Genomic DNA, 16,412 nt, shown 5'->3' on the forward strand with positions numbered 1-16,412 from the left:
CCTCACAGACATTCACATATACACACACAAACCTCTTGGCTGTATGCTCATACTAGGACTGTGACGGTCTTGGAATTTGAGGTTATGGTAATTGGCCAGGCGAATGTACACAGGCGGGTAGGCCAAAAAAGGGGAGGTCACAATTCTGTTTGTACACTTGTTTACATGGATATGCTTCTTAATACCAACCTATTTGAAACAAGCCATTACACAACGTTATTATCATGACATTTCATTATTATACAGGTTATTACTTATAAATATTAAATCAACAAATTAAGAATTGCGTCAAAATTAAGATATGCCTACCTTGTCCGTTGGCTTTTCTGCATATCATTATTTTTTAAAATAAAGATCCTATTGACGCACAAAACCAATGATATCCGATGGGTTTTCACTCACTTTTCCCGAAATATTTGCATAGCGTCCCAAACCCTGCTGCTGCGGTCATTCGGTGGCAGTGGCATTGGAATATGTTCATCAAAGAGAGGACACCGTAATGAGATAAGGTAACCAAAGCTAATGAAAACAGGCCTTTTACCAGAATAAATTCAGACAGGCTACTTTAGGAAACTTTCTGAAAGGACATATAGGCCTATAGAGAGAATCAGCACGCACGCATAATCAAAGCCACCAGCGTATGTCAAACACAAGCAAATATTTCTCCCTTAAAACGTATTCAAAAACCTAGGCCTATCTTAGGCTTTCGGAAAGTGGGCTATACGATAATGAATTGACAAGGAATGTATGGAGGGGAGAGATACGCTACAGTATTAAGATGAAACTGATAAATCATTCAAATAGAAACAAATAGCCTACATGTAACATGGCATACACTATTTATTAGCGACGCTGATTATTGAGGGGGAGAGATTTTTTTTTACACTCTGAGGAACTATTATAATTTGAATGGATGTTTAAAAAAATAATAATTTTAAATTAAAAACGGACTTCGTTGACTTACTGTAATGAGGTGACAAAAAAATTTAATGACTGAGTTGCCCAGCTGGGCACCTTCCTACATTTGCGGGAAGCAGACCGGGTATTTTCTTATACGTGTTCAGGCGTGCACGCTCCGCCAACATTGACAGGACAGAGAAACCAGACACAACATGGTCATTGCTCATATGGAACATGTAAATGATGGTATGAAATAAACCAAAACTTGTTTCTCACAAGTGTAGCAGGTTGTCCACTCCGAGGATGAGAATTGTAAATTACTAATTCATACATGCATTAACAGAAATGTATGTAACCAAATGACAGGGATCAAAGGTAAATGGCCTCTTTTACAAATGGTAGGCTACCACATGGGCCTTCATTAAAGTGGATTGCGGGTGACACTGTATAGCCTAGGCTACTATTCTACTTTGCGGGGATAGGAGGGTGGCAATTGTGTTGGTGTAGGGAAGCATACCAGCCAGGACCGGGCCTGATCAGCATTGATTAGACATCAATTTAGAAAATATTCCATATCAAATTATACCATGCCAGGTTGGAGAGGATTGGAGTATTGTCCATTTGACACAATATTAGTGCATTAAAAGCCTCGGAGCCAGAATAACTTTGTCGACTGCTGTTGAGAAATTAGCAGCGAGACGCATCCAACCTTTTTAAAAAATACCTATTTATTTATTTGTAAGCAATGAAAACGTGCATTGTATAAAAGAAAGCCCACACAAACAAGGTTTTTACTGAAGTGTCATAACCTTTAGCGCTCTATAGTGCAAGGAGATACAGATCTGTTTCCAAGGGGACCAGTCGAGTTGGCCCAAAGTGGTGTTAGATTTCCCTACCTATCATATGAACACCGTGTGGAGGTGAACCACACCTGGTCATACGAACTCTTCAGGAGAAAACTAGCCTGGCATCAGGAAGGGGCATCAGTTTACATCATAGATTTGGTTGGTTTATACAGACATGTTAGTCTGTTCAAGCACAAGACCTGGCACCGAAGTCATTCTGTATCCTTGAACAGCATGGTTTTAGTGTGGTGGTGGGGTGCGCTATGTACTGTACATCTAACCTTGACTGGAACTTGTTGGCAACATTTGAGGTGATGTGGAATACATTTAAGTTACAATTACCCTTCAGAATGCCAATAAAATAGATGTTTTTCACCACACTGGTGAGCTCTCCACAACTAACAATTTAGGTGGACACGGTTCAATGTCAAAATTCCATTTAAAACTGCGGACATAGGCAGAACCACAGTGCCTGGCTGCTTAACTGATGAAAAAAGGGGCATGCACGTGTGAGTGATGTCACCTCCATCAAGTGACGCCAAAGGAGCAGAATGCCATTGCAACGCTAAACTCACATCTGTCTAACAAATGCACAGAGGGAGCGGGGGAGAGAGAGAGGGTTGAGCAGAGAGAAAGGGGTTTTACTGCAGTGAGCATCAGGCCGGTATCGATTACATAAATCATTTATATCAGATGATCAGCTTAATTGGAACACGGGGGACAGTAATACTACCCCCCAACACAGGGGACAGTAATACTACCCCCCAACACAGGGGACAGTAATTCTACCCCCCAACACAGGGGACAGTAATTCTACCCCCCAACACAGGGGACAGCAATTCTACCCCCCAACACAGGGGACAGCAATTCTACCCCCCAACACAGAGGACAGTAATTCTACCCCCCAACACAGGGGACAGTAATTCTACCCCAACACAGGGGACAGTAATACGACCAAAACACCTCACATAACATGATAAACGGTGATATTAACATTACACCTCAGACCTAACAATACAAATTATGCTATACATTATTCTATATAGTCTACAAAAGACAACTCAGACAGTGACAGAAGCTTATCCATGGGGATAAGAGAAAAGCAGAATATATGGACATATGGCCCAATAACAAGACGGCCATTATCATGAACAAAAGACCTACAACAATGCCAACAGACGAAGAGCCGGAGAAACCATGTTGTGGTGCTGCAGTCCCCACCACCTCCTGCATATTTAAGAGGCAGGTGAATTATTTAATTAAGTGGAACACTAGCATATTAGCCTAGAAAACAGTGAACCATGGAACCCCAAAAACAAGCCTGCAGCTACTGGGTGACAAGAGTAGAACATCTCAGCAGCGACAGTATTCAGACCCTATCACTTTCTCCAAATTTTGTTACGTTACAGGCTTATTCTAAAACTGATAAAATAAATGTTTTTCCTCATCAATCTACACACAACACCCCATAATGACTAAGTGAAAACAAGTGTAGAAATGTTTGCTAATTTATTAAAAGTAAAAAACAGAAATACCTTATTTACAGTTGAAGTTGGAAGTTTACATACACCTTAGCCAAATACATTTAAACTCAGTTTCACAATTCCTGACATTTAATCCTTGTAAAAATGCCCCGTATTAGGTCAGTTAGGATCACCACTTTATTTTAAAGAATGTGAAATGTCAGAATAATAGTAGAGAGAATGATTAATTTCAGATGTTATTTCTTTCATCACATTCCCAGTGGGTCAGAAGTTTACATACACTCAATTAGTATTTGGTAGCATTGCCTTTAAATTGTTTAACTTGGGTCAAACGTTACGGGTAGCCTTCCACAAGCTTCCCACAGTAAGTTCGGTGAATTTTGGCCCATTCCACCTGACAGAGCTGGGGTAACTGAGTCAGGTTTATAGGCCTCCTTGCTCGCACACACTTTTTCAGTTCTGCCCACAAATGTTCTATAGGATTGAGATCAGGGCTTTGTGATGGCCACTCCAATACCTTGACTTTGTTGTCCTTAAGACATTTTGCAAGTATGCTTAGGGTCATTATCCATTTGGAAAACCCATTTGCAACCAAGCTTTAACTTCCTGACTGTCTTGAGATGTTGTTTCAATATATCCACATAATTTTCCTCCCTCATGATGCCATCTATTTTGTGAAGTGCACCAGGCCCTCCTGCAGCAAAGCACCCCCACAACATGATGGTGCCACCCCCGTGCTTCACGGTTGGGATGGTGTTCTTCGGCTTGCAAGCGTCCTCCTTTTCCTCCAAACATAACAATGGTCATTATGGCCAAACAGTTACATTTTTGTTTCATCAGACCAGAGGACATTCTCCAAAAAGTACGATCTTTGTCCCCATGTGCAGTAGTCTGGCTTTTTTATGGCGGTTTTGGAGCAGTGGCTTCCTCCTTGCTGAGCGGCATTTCAGGTTATGTCGATATAGGACTCATTTAACTGTGGATATAGACACCTTTGTACCTGTTTCCTCCAGCATCTTCACAAGGTTCTTTGCTGTTGTTCTGGGATTGATTTGCACTTTTCGCACCAAAGTACGTTCATCTCTAGGAGACAGAACGCGTCTCCTTCCTGTGCGGTATGACGGCTGCGTGGTCCCATGGTGTTTATACTTGCGTACTATTGTTTGTACAGATGAACCTGGTACCCTCAGGCATTTGGAAATTCCTCCAAAGGATGAACCAGACTTGTGAAGGTCTACAAATGTTTTGGAGGGTCCTGGCTGGCTGATTTATTTTGATTTTCCCATGATGTCAAGCAAAGAGGCACTGAGTTTGAAGATATGTCTTGAAATACATCCACAGGTACATCCACAGGTACATCTCCAATTAACTCCAATTATGTCAATTAGCCTAACAGAAGCTTCTAAAGCCATGACATCATTTTCTGGAATTTTCCAAGCTGTTTAAAAAGGCACAGTCAACTTAGTGTATGTAAACTTCTGCCCCACTGGAATTGTGATACAGTGAATAAGTGAAATAATCTGTCTGTAAACAATTGTTGGAAAAATGACTTGTGTCATGTACAAAGTAGATGTCCTAAAAGACTTGCCAAAACTATAGTTGGTTAACATGACATTTGTGGAGTGGTTGAAAAACAAGTATTAATGACTCCAACCTAAGTGTACGTAAACTTCCTACTTCAACTGTACATAAGTATTCAGACCCTTTGCCATGAGACTTGAAATTGAGCTCCGGTGCATCCTGTTTCCATTGATCATCCTTGGAGATGTTCCTACAACTTGTTTGTACCACACCTGCAATAAATTAAATTAATTGGACATGATTTGGAAAGGCACACACCTGTCTATGTAAGGTCCCACAGTTGACAGTGCATGTCAGAGCAAAAACCAAGCCATGAGGTAGAAGGAATTGTCCGTAGAGCGTCGAGGCACATATCTGGCGAAGGGTACCAAAAAAAATTCTGCAGCATTGAAGATCCCTAACACAGTGGCCTCCATCATTCTTAAATGGAAGAAGTTGGGAACCACAAAGACAAACTGAGCAATCGGTGGAGAAGGGCCTTGGTTAGGGAGGTGACCAAGAACCCGATGGTCACTTTGACAGAGCTCCAGAGTTCCTCTGTGGAGATGGGAGAAACTTCCAGAAGGACAACCATCTCTGCAGCACTCTACCTATCAGGCCTTTATGGTAGAGTGGCCAGACGGAAGCCACTCCTCAGTAAAAGGCACTTGACAGCCCGCTTGGAGTTTGCCAAAAGGCACCTAAAGGACTCTCAGATCATGAGAAACAAGATTCTCTGGTCTGATGAAACCAAGATTGAACTCATTGGCCGGAATGCCAAACAATAGTCTGGAGGAAACCTTGCACCATCCCTACGGTGAAGCATGGTTTTGGCAGCATAATGCTGTGGGGATGTTTTTCAGCGGCAGGGACTGGTAGACTAGTCAGGATCAAGGGAAAGATGAACGGCGCAAATTACAGAGAGAGCCGTAATGAAAACCTGCTCCAGAGCACTCAGGGCCTTAGAATGCGGCGAAGGTGCACCTTCCAACAGGACAATGACCCTAATCACACAGCCAAGACAACGCAGGAGTGGCTTCGGGACAAGTCTCTGAATGTCCTTGAGTGGCCCAGCCAGAGTCTGGACTTGAACCTGATCGAAAATCTCTGGAGAGACCTGAAAATAGCTGTGCAACAATGCTCCCCATCCAACCTGACAGAGCTTGAGAGGGTCTGCAGAGAAGAATGGGAGATAAAGATATGCCAAGCTTGTAGCGTCAAACCCAAGACTCGAGGCTGCAATCACTGCCAAAGGTGCTTCAACAAAGTACTGAGTAAAGGGTCTGAATACTTATGTAAATGTAATATTTCCCTTTTTTGCTTTGCAATTATGGGGTATTGTGTGTAGATTATCAAATGTTAGAGTATGACTGTAAAGTAACAAAATTTGGAAAAAGTCAAGGTCTGAATACTTTCCGAAGGCACTGTATACTGTAGGGAGGTACAGTAGGTGGACTCTTCAAAGTCTGGGTGAGCCAAAATTCTGGTTAGCATTAAGAGATAAGGGCATATTGGAACCACAACAGTGCCACATAGGTCCTAGGACAGGAAGATATGGCTTTACAATTGCCATTTTAGCTACAACGCTTCATCTGTGTATAATTTATCTCCAACAATAACACAGGGCTTTGGCCACTTCCTGTATGATATTATATTCATTTTCTCTACATCACAGATAAGACAGATCGAGAACTTGAACCCAGAGTTAATCCTCATTTTACGTAATTAATTATTCCTCCTTAACGGCTATTCTGTAACTCTGTCCACCAATCCTCAAAGAAGCAGTGGTCACACTCACCACAATGACATTAAAGAGTAACGATCCCAATTACCAAGCAGGAATACAGCTTATTCCTATATTGCACAGCAACTTCATCGGATTGGTTCAACAGTAGCCAGAGGATAGCCTTAGTCAAGCCTGACCACATGATAAAGTAGTATACTGTATATCTGTGACATTTGTAACCCATTTATGGAATAGAAGCAGCTTGTGCGGTGCCAGTTGGGGCCTGTGCTGTCCCCTAGTGTTTAGTTAGTCTATGACCAGACAGTAGGCGTGGAGGAGGGGACAGAGTTGCTTTTCACACTACTAGTAGAACCTTACTGAGCCGAGCCAATCTGTACTAAATGTGTCTGGTTATATATTCACAGTAGTTGCTGGAACAGTGCTGGAAAGGACAATGTAAACAGTATATCCATGTGTAAGACGGTCCTCAGACCCAGTAGTGTTGTAGTTCTGGTTCATACCTGCCAAAGCCTTTATGCGGGAGCGTTCAAACAGCCTGGCCGAGCTGTTCTCATTGTCCCACTCGTCAACATCCCAGCGGTTGTTGACCGTGTCGCCACTATACTGCTGTTGCTGCTGCTGCTGCTGGATCTCCATGTGGTCGTAATCGGCGGCTACAGACGTCATCCTGACCCTTCAACTGTCACACATCGGCCGCTTCACATGAAGCTCTGTGGACACAGAGGACATGATGTGTTTAGGAAAATGATCAGACATTTGATGATTTTACATAAATCAGTCAATGGTGTGTTAAGTCAAGCATATGTACATTGCTTTCCCCACTACATCCTAACATTGGTCTTTAATCTCAAAGCCTTTAAGAATAGTGTAAGTTTCAATGCTGATATGGCTTTGGTTATAGAGATTCTTACCAATCAGAAATTAAGTTGTCTCCCCCTAATGTTTCAGACAAGTTGTGTGAATTTGTAAAGCTTGTTTATAGTACCACCTCCTGGTGAATAAATGTAACTACTCCAACATATTGAAAAAGCTTAATTCTACATCTGTTGGCAAATGGAAGAAACTGAGAGGGCTCATTAAACTCAATGAGCTGGCTTTTCAGAGCACCTATAAAACAAAGTTAGACAAACATCTTACACAATCTGTCCAACAACACTAAATAAATAAATATGTTTTATTGTATTGTAGAACCACCCATAACATCACACACAGCATTTTTTAAACTTTGCTGGTAAACTATAAATATTTCTCAGCAACATAACATTTTACACAGATCAAAGCAGAGTATGACTAATTACACCACAAAAACATGCAAATAGTATACACACCAAATCTAAAAGCCTCTCCACTCTAGTAACCAGTACCCACCACCATCAGTAAGTTCCACCAAAAAATATGCTCATTGCTGCCTCAGCAGTATTCCCCACTCCCAATCCTAGGCCCTGTGCTCTACTACAGCCAGACAGTCCTTGACCAGACTGGGACAGGCCAGTGATAGCCTGATGAGTGCAGCAAATCCCTCCAGAAGAGAAGTCTATCTGAACACCAACAGTCAGCAAGCACTGGACAATGGTGCTCTGACTAGTGTCTACTGTCGGTGGGCCAGCAGAGTCGTAGTCATTGGAGAAACACACATGGCTAAAACACGCATGCTGCACAAATTAAAAACATACATCTTCACATTAACGTTTGCATTATGCATGTTTTTGCCTTTTATTATTTAATTTAAATATCAGCCCTTATCACAGAGACATGGCACAGTAATTGTTTTTCACTCCTATCCCTGTGCAGATGTGCCACAGGACAGTGTGAAGTGGGGACAAGATGGAGAGAGAGTTGTGCTGTACCACCCGCCTCTTTGCTTAACAACCACTAAAACTAGACGTTGTGTTGTTAGGCTAAAAATAATCTGCCTCTGGGATAGTGTGCTGCTGAAGTGGGTTAACACAGCCTGTGCAACCGTGTAGAAGATATACAGTTGAAGTCAGAAGTTTACATACACTTAGGTTGGAGTCTTTAAAACTCGTTTTTTAACCACTCCACAAATTTCTTGTTAAACTGTAGTTTTGGCAAGTCGGCTAGGACCTCTACTTTGTGCATGACACAAGTCATTTTTCCAACAATTGTTTACAGACAGATTTCACATATCTCACTGTATCACAATTCCAGTGGGTCAGAAGTTTACACACACTAAGTTGACTGTGCCTTTAAACAGCTTGGAAAATTCCAGAAAATGTCATGGCTTTAGAAGCTTATGTTAGGCAAATTGACATAATTTGAGTCAATTGGAGGTGTACCTGTGGATGTATTTCAAGGCCTACCTTCAAACTCAGTGCCTCTTTGCTTGACATCATGGGAAAATCTAAAGAAATCAGCCAAGACCTCAGAAAAAAAATTGTGGACCTCCCACAAGTCTGGTTCATCCTTGTGAGCAATTTCCAAAACGCCTGAAGATACCACATTCATCTGTACAAACAATAGTACACAAGTATAAACACCATGGGACCACGCAGCCGTCATACCACTCAGGAAGGTGACGCGTTCTGTCTCCTAGAGATGAACATACTGTGGTGCGAAAAGTGCAAATCAATCCCAGAACAGCAGCAAAGGACCATGGGAAGATGCTGGAGGAAACGGGCACAAAAGTATCTATATCCACAGTAAAACGAGTCCTATATCGACATAACCTGAAAGGCCGCTCAGCAAGGAAGAAGCCACTGCTCCAAACCCGCCATAAAAAGCCAGACTACGGTTTGCAACTGCACATGGGGACAAAGATTGTACTTTTTGGAGAAATGTCCTCTGGTCTGATGAAACAAAAATAGAACTGTTTGGCCATAATGACCATCGTTATGTTTGGAGTAAAAAGGGTGAGGCTTGCAAGCCGAAGAACACCATCCCAACCGTGAAGCATGGGGGTGGCAGCATCATGTTGTGGGGCTGCTTTGCTGCAGGAGGGACTGGTGCACTTCACAAAATAGAGAGCATCATGAGGCAGGAAAATGATGTGGATATATTGAAGCAACATCTCAAGACATCAGTCAGGAAGTTAAAGCTTGGTCGCAAATGGGTCTTCCAAATGGACAATGACCCAAAGTTGTGGCAAAATGGCTTAAGGACAACAAAGTCAAGGTATTGGAGTGGCCATCACAAAGCTCTGACCTCAATCCCATATAAAATGTGTGGGTAGAACTGAAAAAGTATGCGAGCAAGGATGCCTAAAACCTGACTCAGTTACGACATTTCTGTCAGGAGGAATGGGCCAAAATTCACCCAACTTATTGTGGCAAGCTTGTGGAAGGCTACCTGAAACGTTTGACCCAAGTTAAACAATTTAAAGGCAATGCTACCAAATACTAATTGAGTGCATGTAAACTTTTGACCCACTGGGAATGTGATGAAAGAAATAAAAGCTGAAAGAAATCATGCTCTACTATTATTCTGACATTTCACATTCTTAAAATAAAGTGGTGATCCTAACTGATCACAGGGGATTTTTACTCGTAATTAAATGTCAGGAATTGTGAAAAACTGAGTTGAAATGTATTTGTCTAAGGTGTACGTAAACATCTGACTTCAACTGTACATACAGCGCGTACACACACACACACACACACGTCTGAAATTGTGTCAGGACATGGGGAGGAGACTGGATGGTGATGACCAGCAGTGGCAGTAGAAGAGATTAACACCAAGACTAAGACACACATTTAAAAACAACACAGCAGAAAGGTATCTAGTGGTGAAAACAGCACACTGCAAGTGATGCTGGACACCAGCAGCGCACCATAAGTGATGCTGAACATCAACACCTGTCTCACAGTGCAGTACTTAACCAGACCAGAGGGACCAACCACTATTGATGGTTGAGAGCTATCGAACCGGATTTTACAAGCCATGTTGTTCAAGCCTCGCAAAGCCATCTGATCCCGCTGCACAGGGCAGTGTTTAATGTAAGCTCGTGGGATCAGGCCACAATGTTGTTCTCCACTCCAAATCTTTGCTAGATTGCATGAGTGTTTTCAGTATGTAATGGGTTTGGCTCAGGAGTAGTATGGCTGGATACTACATATAAATGCAACATGTAAGGTGTTGGTCCCATGTTTCATGAGCTTAAATAAAAGATCCCAAAAATGTTTCACGCACAAAAAGCTTATTTCTCTCAAATGTTGTGCACAAATTTGTTTACATCCTTGTTAGTGAGCATTTCTCATTTTCCAAGATAATTCATCCACCTGACAGGTGTGGCATATCAAGAAGCTGATTAAACATCATGATCACTGTAAAGTGTGCAGTTTTGTCACAACACAATGCCACAGATGTCTCAAGTTGAGGGAGTGCGTAATTGGCATGCTGATGGCAGGAATGTCCACCGGAGCTGTTTGCAGAGAATTTAATGTTAATTTCTCTACCATAAGCCGTCTCCAACATCGTTTTAGAGAATATGGCAGTACATCCAACCGGCCTCACAACCGCAGACCACGTGTATGGTGTTGTGTGGGCAAGCGGTTTGCTGATGTCAACGTTGTGAACAGAGTGCCCCATGGTGGTGGTGGGGTTATGATATGAACAGGTACAGTGGGGAGAACAAGTATTTGATACACTGCCGATTTTGCAGGTTTTCCTACTTACAAAGCATGTAGAGGTCTGTCATTTTTATCATAGGTACACTTCAACTGTGAGAGACGGAATCTAAAACAAAAATCCAGAAAATCACATTGTATGATTTTTAAGTAATTAATTTGCATTTTATTGCATGACATAAGTATTTGATCACCTACCAACCAGTAAGAATTCCGGCTCTCACAGACCTGTTAGTTTTTCTTTAAGAAGCCCTCCTGTTCTCCACTCATTACCTGTATTAACTGCACCTGTTTGAACTCGTTACCTGTATAAAAGACACCTGTCCACACACTCAATCAAACAGACTCCAACCTCTCCACAATGGCCAAGACCAGAGAGCTGTGTAAGGACATCAGGGATAAATTGTAGACCTGTACAAGGCTGGGATGGGCTACAGGACAATAGCCAAGCAGCTTGGTGAGAAGGCAACAACTGTTGGCACAATTATTAGAAAATGGAAGAAGTTCAAGATGACGGTCAATCACCCTCGGTCTGGGGCTCCATGCAAGATCTCACCTCGTGGGGCATCAATGATCATGAGGAATGTGAGGGATCAGCCCAGAACTACACGGCAGGACCTGGTCAATGACCTGAAGAGAGCTGGGACCACAGTCTCAAAGAAAACCATTAGTAACACACTACGCCGTCATGGATTAAAATCCTGCAGCGCACGCAAGGTCCCCCTGCTCAAGCCAGCGCATGTCCAGGCCCGTCTGAAGTTTGCCAATGACCATCTGGATGATCCAGAGGAGGAATGGGAGAAGGTCATGTGGTCTGATGAGACAAAAATAGAGCTTTTTGCTCTAAACTCCACTCGCCGTGTTTGGAGGAATAGAAGGATGAGTACAACCCCAAGAACACCATCCCAACCGTGAAGCATGGAGGTGGAAACATCATTCTTTGGGGATGCTTTTCTGCAAAGGGGACAGGACGACTGCACCGTATTGAGGGGAGGATGGATGGGGCCATGTATCGCGAGATCTTGACCAACAACCTCCTTCCCTCAGTAAGAGCATTGAAGATGGGTCGTGGCTGGGTCTTCCAGCATGACAACGACCCGAAACACACAGCCAGGGCAACTAAGGAGTGGCTCCGTAAGAAGCATCTCAAGGTCCTGGAGTGGCCTAGCCAGTCTCCAGACCTGAACCCAATATAAAATCTTTGGAGGGAGCTGAAAGTCCGTATTGCCCAGCGACAGCCCCGAAACCTGAAGGATCTTCAGAAGGTCTGTATGGAGGAGTGGGCCAAAATCCCTGCTGCAGTGTGTGCAAACCTGGTCAAGAACTACAGGAAACGTATGATCTCTGTAATTGCAAACTAAGGTTTCTGTACCAAATATTCAGTTCTGCTTTTCTGATGTATGAAATACTTATGTCATGCAATAAAATGCAAATTAATTACTTAAAAATCATACAATGTGATTTTCTGGATTTTTGTTTTAGATTCCTTCTCTCACAGTTGAAGTGTACCTATGATAAAAATTACAGACCTCTACATGCTTTGTAAGTAGGAAAACCTGCAAAATTGTCAGTGTATCAAATACTTGTTCTCCCCACTGTATAAGCTACGGACAATGAACATAATTGCATTTTATCGATGGCAATTTGAATGCACAGAGATGCACGAGATCCTGAGGCCCATTGTCGTGCCATTCATCCGCTGCTGTCACCTCATGTTTCAGCATGATGATGCACAGCCCCATATCGCAAGGATCTGTACACAATTCCTCCAAGCGGAAATTGACACAGTTCTTCTATGGCCTGCATACTCACCAGACATGTCATCCATTGAGCATGTTTGGGATGCTCTGGATCTACATGTACAACTGATGGGAACTGGAACACACAATATCCAACAACTTCGCACAGCTATTGAAGGGAGAGGGACAACATTCCACAGGCCACAATCAACAGCCTGATCAACTCTATGTGAAGGAAGGAGATGTGTCGAGCTACATGAGGCAAATAGTGGTCACACCAGATACTGACTGGTTTTCTGATCCACGCTCCAACCTTTTCTTTTTAAGGTATCTGTGACCAACTGATGCATATCTGTATTCCTTGTCATGTGAAATCCATAGATTAGGGCCTAATGAATGTATATAAATTGACGGATTTCCTTGTATGTACTATAACTCTTAAAATCTTTGAAATTGTTGCATGTTGCGTTTATATTTTTGTCCAGTGTAGAATCCTAAACATGCTTCATAAAAGTAGCTCAGTCCCACCACCGCATCATCCTCCCACCACCATCATCATCAAATCTAGATGTGGGTGTGTATACTCACGTAGGGCAGCAGATGGATAACAGGTCTAAAATATATATTTTTAGCCTGTGTGGTGGTGGAGGGTGAAAACCTCACAAAAAAGGAGAGGATAGAGGAGAGACGACATTGCAATAAAGTTGAGTCCTCTCAATAGCCATCTATGGAGGACCTTCAACACATTGTACCTCAGCTTGTATCCATCCATCTGTCCATCTAGCTCTCTGGTCATTCTATTACAGACTACACTGACAGGTCTACAGAGGATGTATTCATTATCCATGACAGTGCACTGCACACAGACACTGATGGTACCGACACTGACATGCAGAGACCTCGTACACAAAAACAAACATTCACAAACTGAAACATTACAGCAACATTACATTTTTTAAATCAGGGTTAAGCCATACCAACTGCTGGCTAATGGGGATTAATCGAATCATTTCCCTCTGAGCACAGGCTCAAAATGAGGACCTCAGGGGTGAAATAGACTGATTTGCAGGCTGGCACATCAATAACACAGAGGTCAACATTGTGTCAATATAAGCCTAGAATGTAGAACGCTGGCATGGAATGCTCTTAAATCCTGGGGGAATGTGAATAGATGATTGCCTCATCAGAATATGATTAGCATTTTGTAATTGTTTACATTGACCCCAATGCTATTTAAGAATGGGGAGAAAAAAGGGCCCGCTTTCTCAATATTTATCTTAAAGCTGCATGTGTAGCCAAACGGATCTGTCATCTTAAAAAGCCTTTGTTGTTAACAGCTTATGCATAGTATGATTTTTTTTTTTTTTTCACCGACTTCGTGACTACAACAGCCTTCCAGCCGCTACAACAGCCTTCCAGCCGCTACAACAGCCTTCCAGCCGCTACAACAGCCTTCCAGCCGCAATGCGTCAATTAGTTTTTTTATTATTGCTATGCATAAGCCATAAACAACAAAGGCTTTGAAATGTTGTCAATACACGAGTGACTTGATTACTTTGTCAAATTTATTTTGATTTGTCCTTCACCCTCTCATGCTTTCTGTTTTTATCCTGCACTTTATAATACTTATGTTTTGTTTCCTCTCGCTCTCTCTAGTCTCCTAAAAATAAACATTTCAGTGACTGTATTGAAAAGGGCCTTTGTCAAGATCGTACTAAAGATCTCCATGGATACCAAACAGCAAGAGCCTTTGCTGCAAACTGAAATGGCACTGTTCCTTCTCGGCCTACTCCACAAGGCTGCCAAGCATAACACAAAGGCAAGTCCGAAACATGAATATTTACTTGATCAAGAGATAAGAAACACAACCATGTGTTAATGGAATTTATATGTTTAAATTAATGATTAGAATATTCCACCCTGAAACCATATAATTGTATGAAATTGATTAGAATCATAAAATTACAATAAATGATGTGTGTAGTTTTAGTCAGAATTAGGGTAAAACAATATATCTGTACAATATGTCTTTATAGTATCTTAAACACAGACTGTCGGAGCAAAGTTCGGTGCCGACCTGGGCAGGGAGTACTTCTCACGGCCGCCCTAATCTTTGTCGGCTGGGTAGTGATACAGTATGTGCTTAGGATACCTACTGTTCGTGTGTATGTATGTGCGTATGATATCTACTGTTTGTGTGGAAGTATGTGCGCCGCTATAAAATGGATGTCTTTGTATTGTGGACTTCAGAGTGCTCTCGTGAATAAACATTTGACTATTGTAGGCTGGGCCTCTGTCTGTTTTCATTTCAACCAGTATCTTATAAATTCTGGGTTGCAGACTGATTAGTTAATTGAAGTTCAGTTTATGAACATTGAGAACATAATTCTCTTAACACCATGATAGTTCACATAGGAATAGAAAACCATTGAAGGGTTAAAAACAAAAATTTTCAGTCAAAGGGTTTTGTCAAATATGCAAAAAACAGCAGATGTGTAGTTTTAAACTAGACTCGATTACCTACATTCACTTAATTTTTTATAAATGTGTAAATATCTAATTGCTACAGCTTGAACCTATAAAAACAGAGTTCTATACTATGAAGAGGCATTGTTTGCAGTTTCCGGAATGTCGCCAGTTGCTTTTTTCTGTTGGACCCAATAGAGGCTCTGAAAGCTCGCTCACTGCAACCTCTCTTGCGTCATCCACACAGAGTCAACTTCACTTAAACTTCAGTATTCCAGATGATTTAGAAAAGCCAGGCACAGGATAGTATTCAGCACCAACACAACCTGCACTTTGCCTTGGCATACATTATTCCCTACACTGAGGGACACGGCTGGAGGGATCATTCACTACGCCCACACGCAAATCTCCACTGTACACTGAATTTAACTTTAGGTTATCACAGCTCTACTTACTCACGTGGATACATTTCACATTTTGAAATTATCGCACATAAGATTGATTGAGTTTTTGGGATATTTATTCATTCTCCCCCATTCCTAGGGGAGACGCCCACGTGTGTGAAAATGAATAATTAGAAAGAAGCATAAGCAAATAAATTCGTAAGCACATATCTCCCACACAAATGTTTTTAAATTGTACACTCCTTCAAGCTGTAGATCATACAACCAATTAAGCCTCACTCCCTGGCTCTACATAGCTAGTACAGTAAAACACTGACTATGAGGGGTATTTGTGGGATGTGGGGCATGTGTGCAATCCGCTCTGGCACAATCTGGTCAAACGAGATTTCCCCATTCATTGTGTACAGAGCTTTTCAGAAGGATACAGTGAGTGGTAATACTGTATCTACAGCATCTGGGCTATGTTGAACAGCGGTGAGTTTCAGTCCATGTTGCTTGGAGAAAGACCGTCCCCGTCGACCAAGGTACACAAACACTTTGAAATGACAGTCTCTGGAACAGAGTTTCAATATTCTTAGCGCAGCATGCTATCCCTTCACTTCATGGTATAAGAAACAGGGAATTGCTCAAGTAATTCATGTGGACACATCATTCAGACTTGAGCCAGGCCAAATCCTCTCGACT

At 42.1% G+C, this 16,412-nt stretch overlaps 1 protein-coding gene across 2 annotated transcripts in view; it reads right to left on the reverse strand.

Annotated features, from left to right (window-relative positions):
* Positions 1-16,412, reverse strand: part of LOC139562201 (spectrin beta chain, non-erythrocytic 1-like) — a 138,800-nt gene that overhangs the window by 95,871 nt on the left and 26,517 nt on the right. Inside the window, exon 2 of one of the 2 annotated variants that reach the window (XM_071379660.1) lies at positions 7,037-7,246. In XM_071379660.1, coding sequence (XP_071235761.1) covers positions 7,037-7,202 — 166 coding nt within the window. In that variant the 5' untranslated portion in view covers positions 7,203-7,246. Of the gene's footprint in view, positions 1-7,008; positions 7,247-16,412 lie in introns of both variants that reach the window. The other variant, XM_071379661.1, reaches the window with a different exon arrangement.

Source organism: Salvelinus alpinus, chromosome 32, assembly GCF_045679555.1.
Source record: "Salvelinus alpinus chromosome 32, SLU_Salpinus.1, whole genome shotgun sequence".
Taxonomy (NCBI): domain Eukaryota; kingdom Metazoa; phylum Chordata; class Actinopteri; order Salmoniformes; family Salmonidae; genus Salvelinus; species Salvelinus alpinus.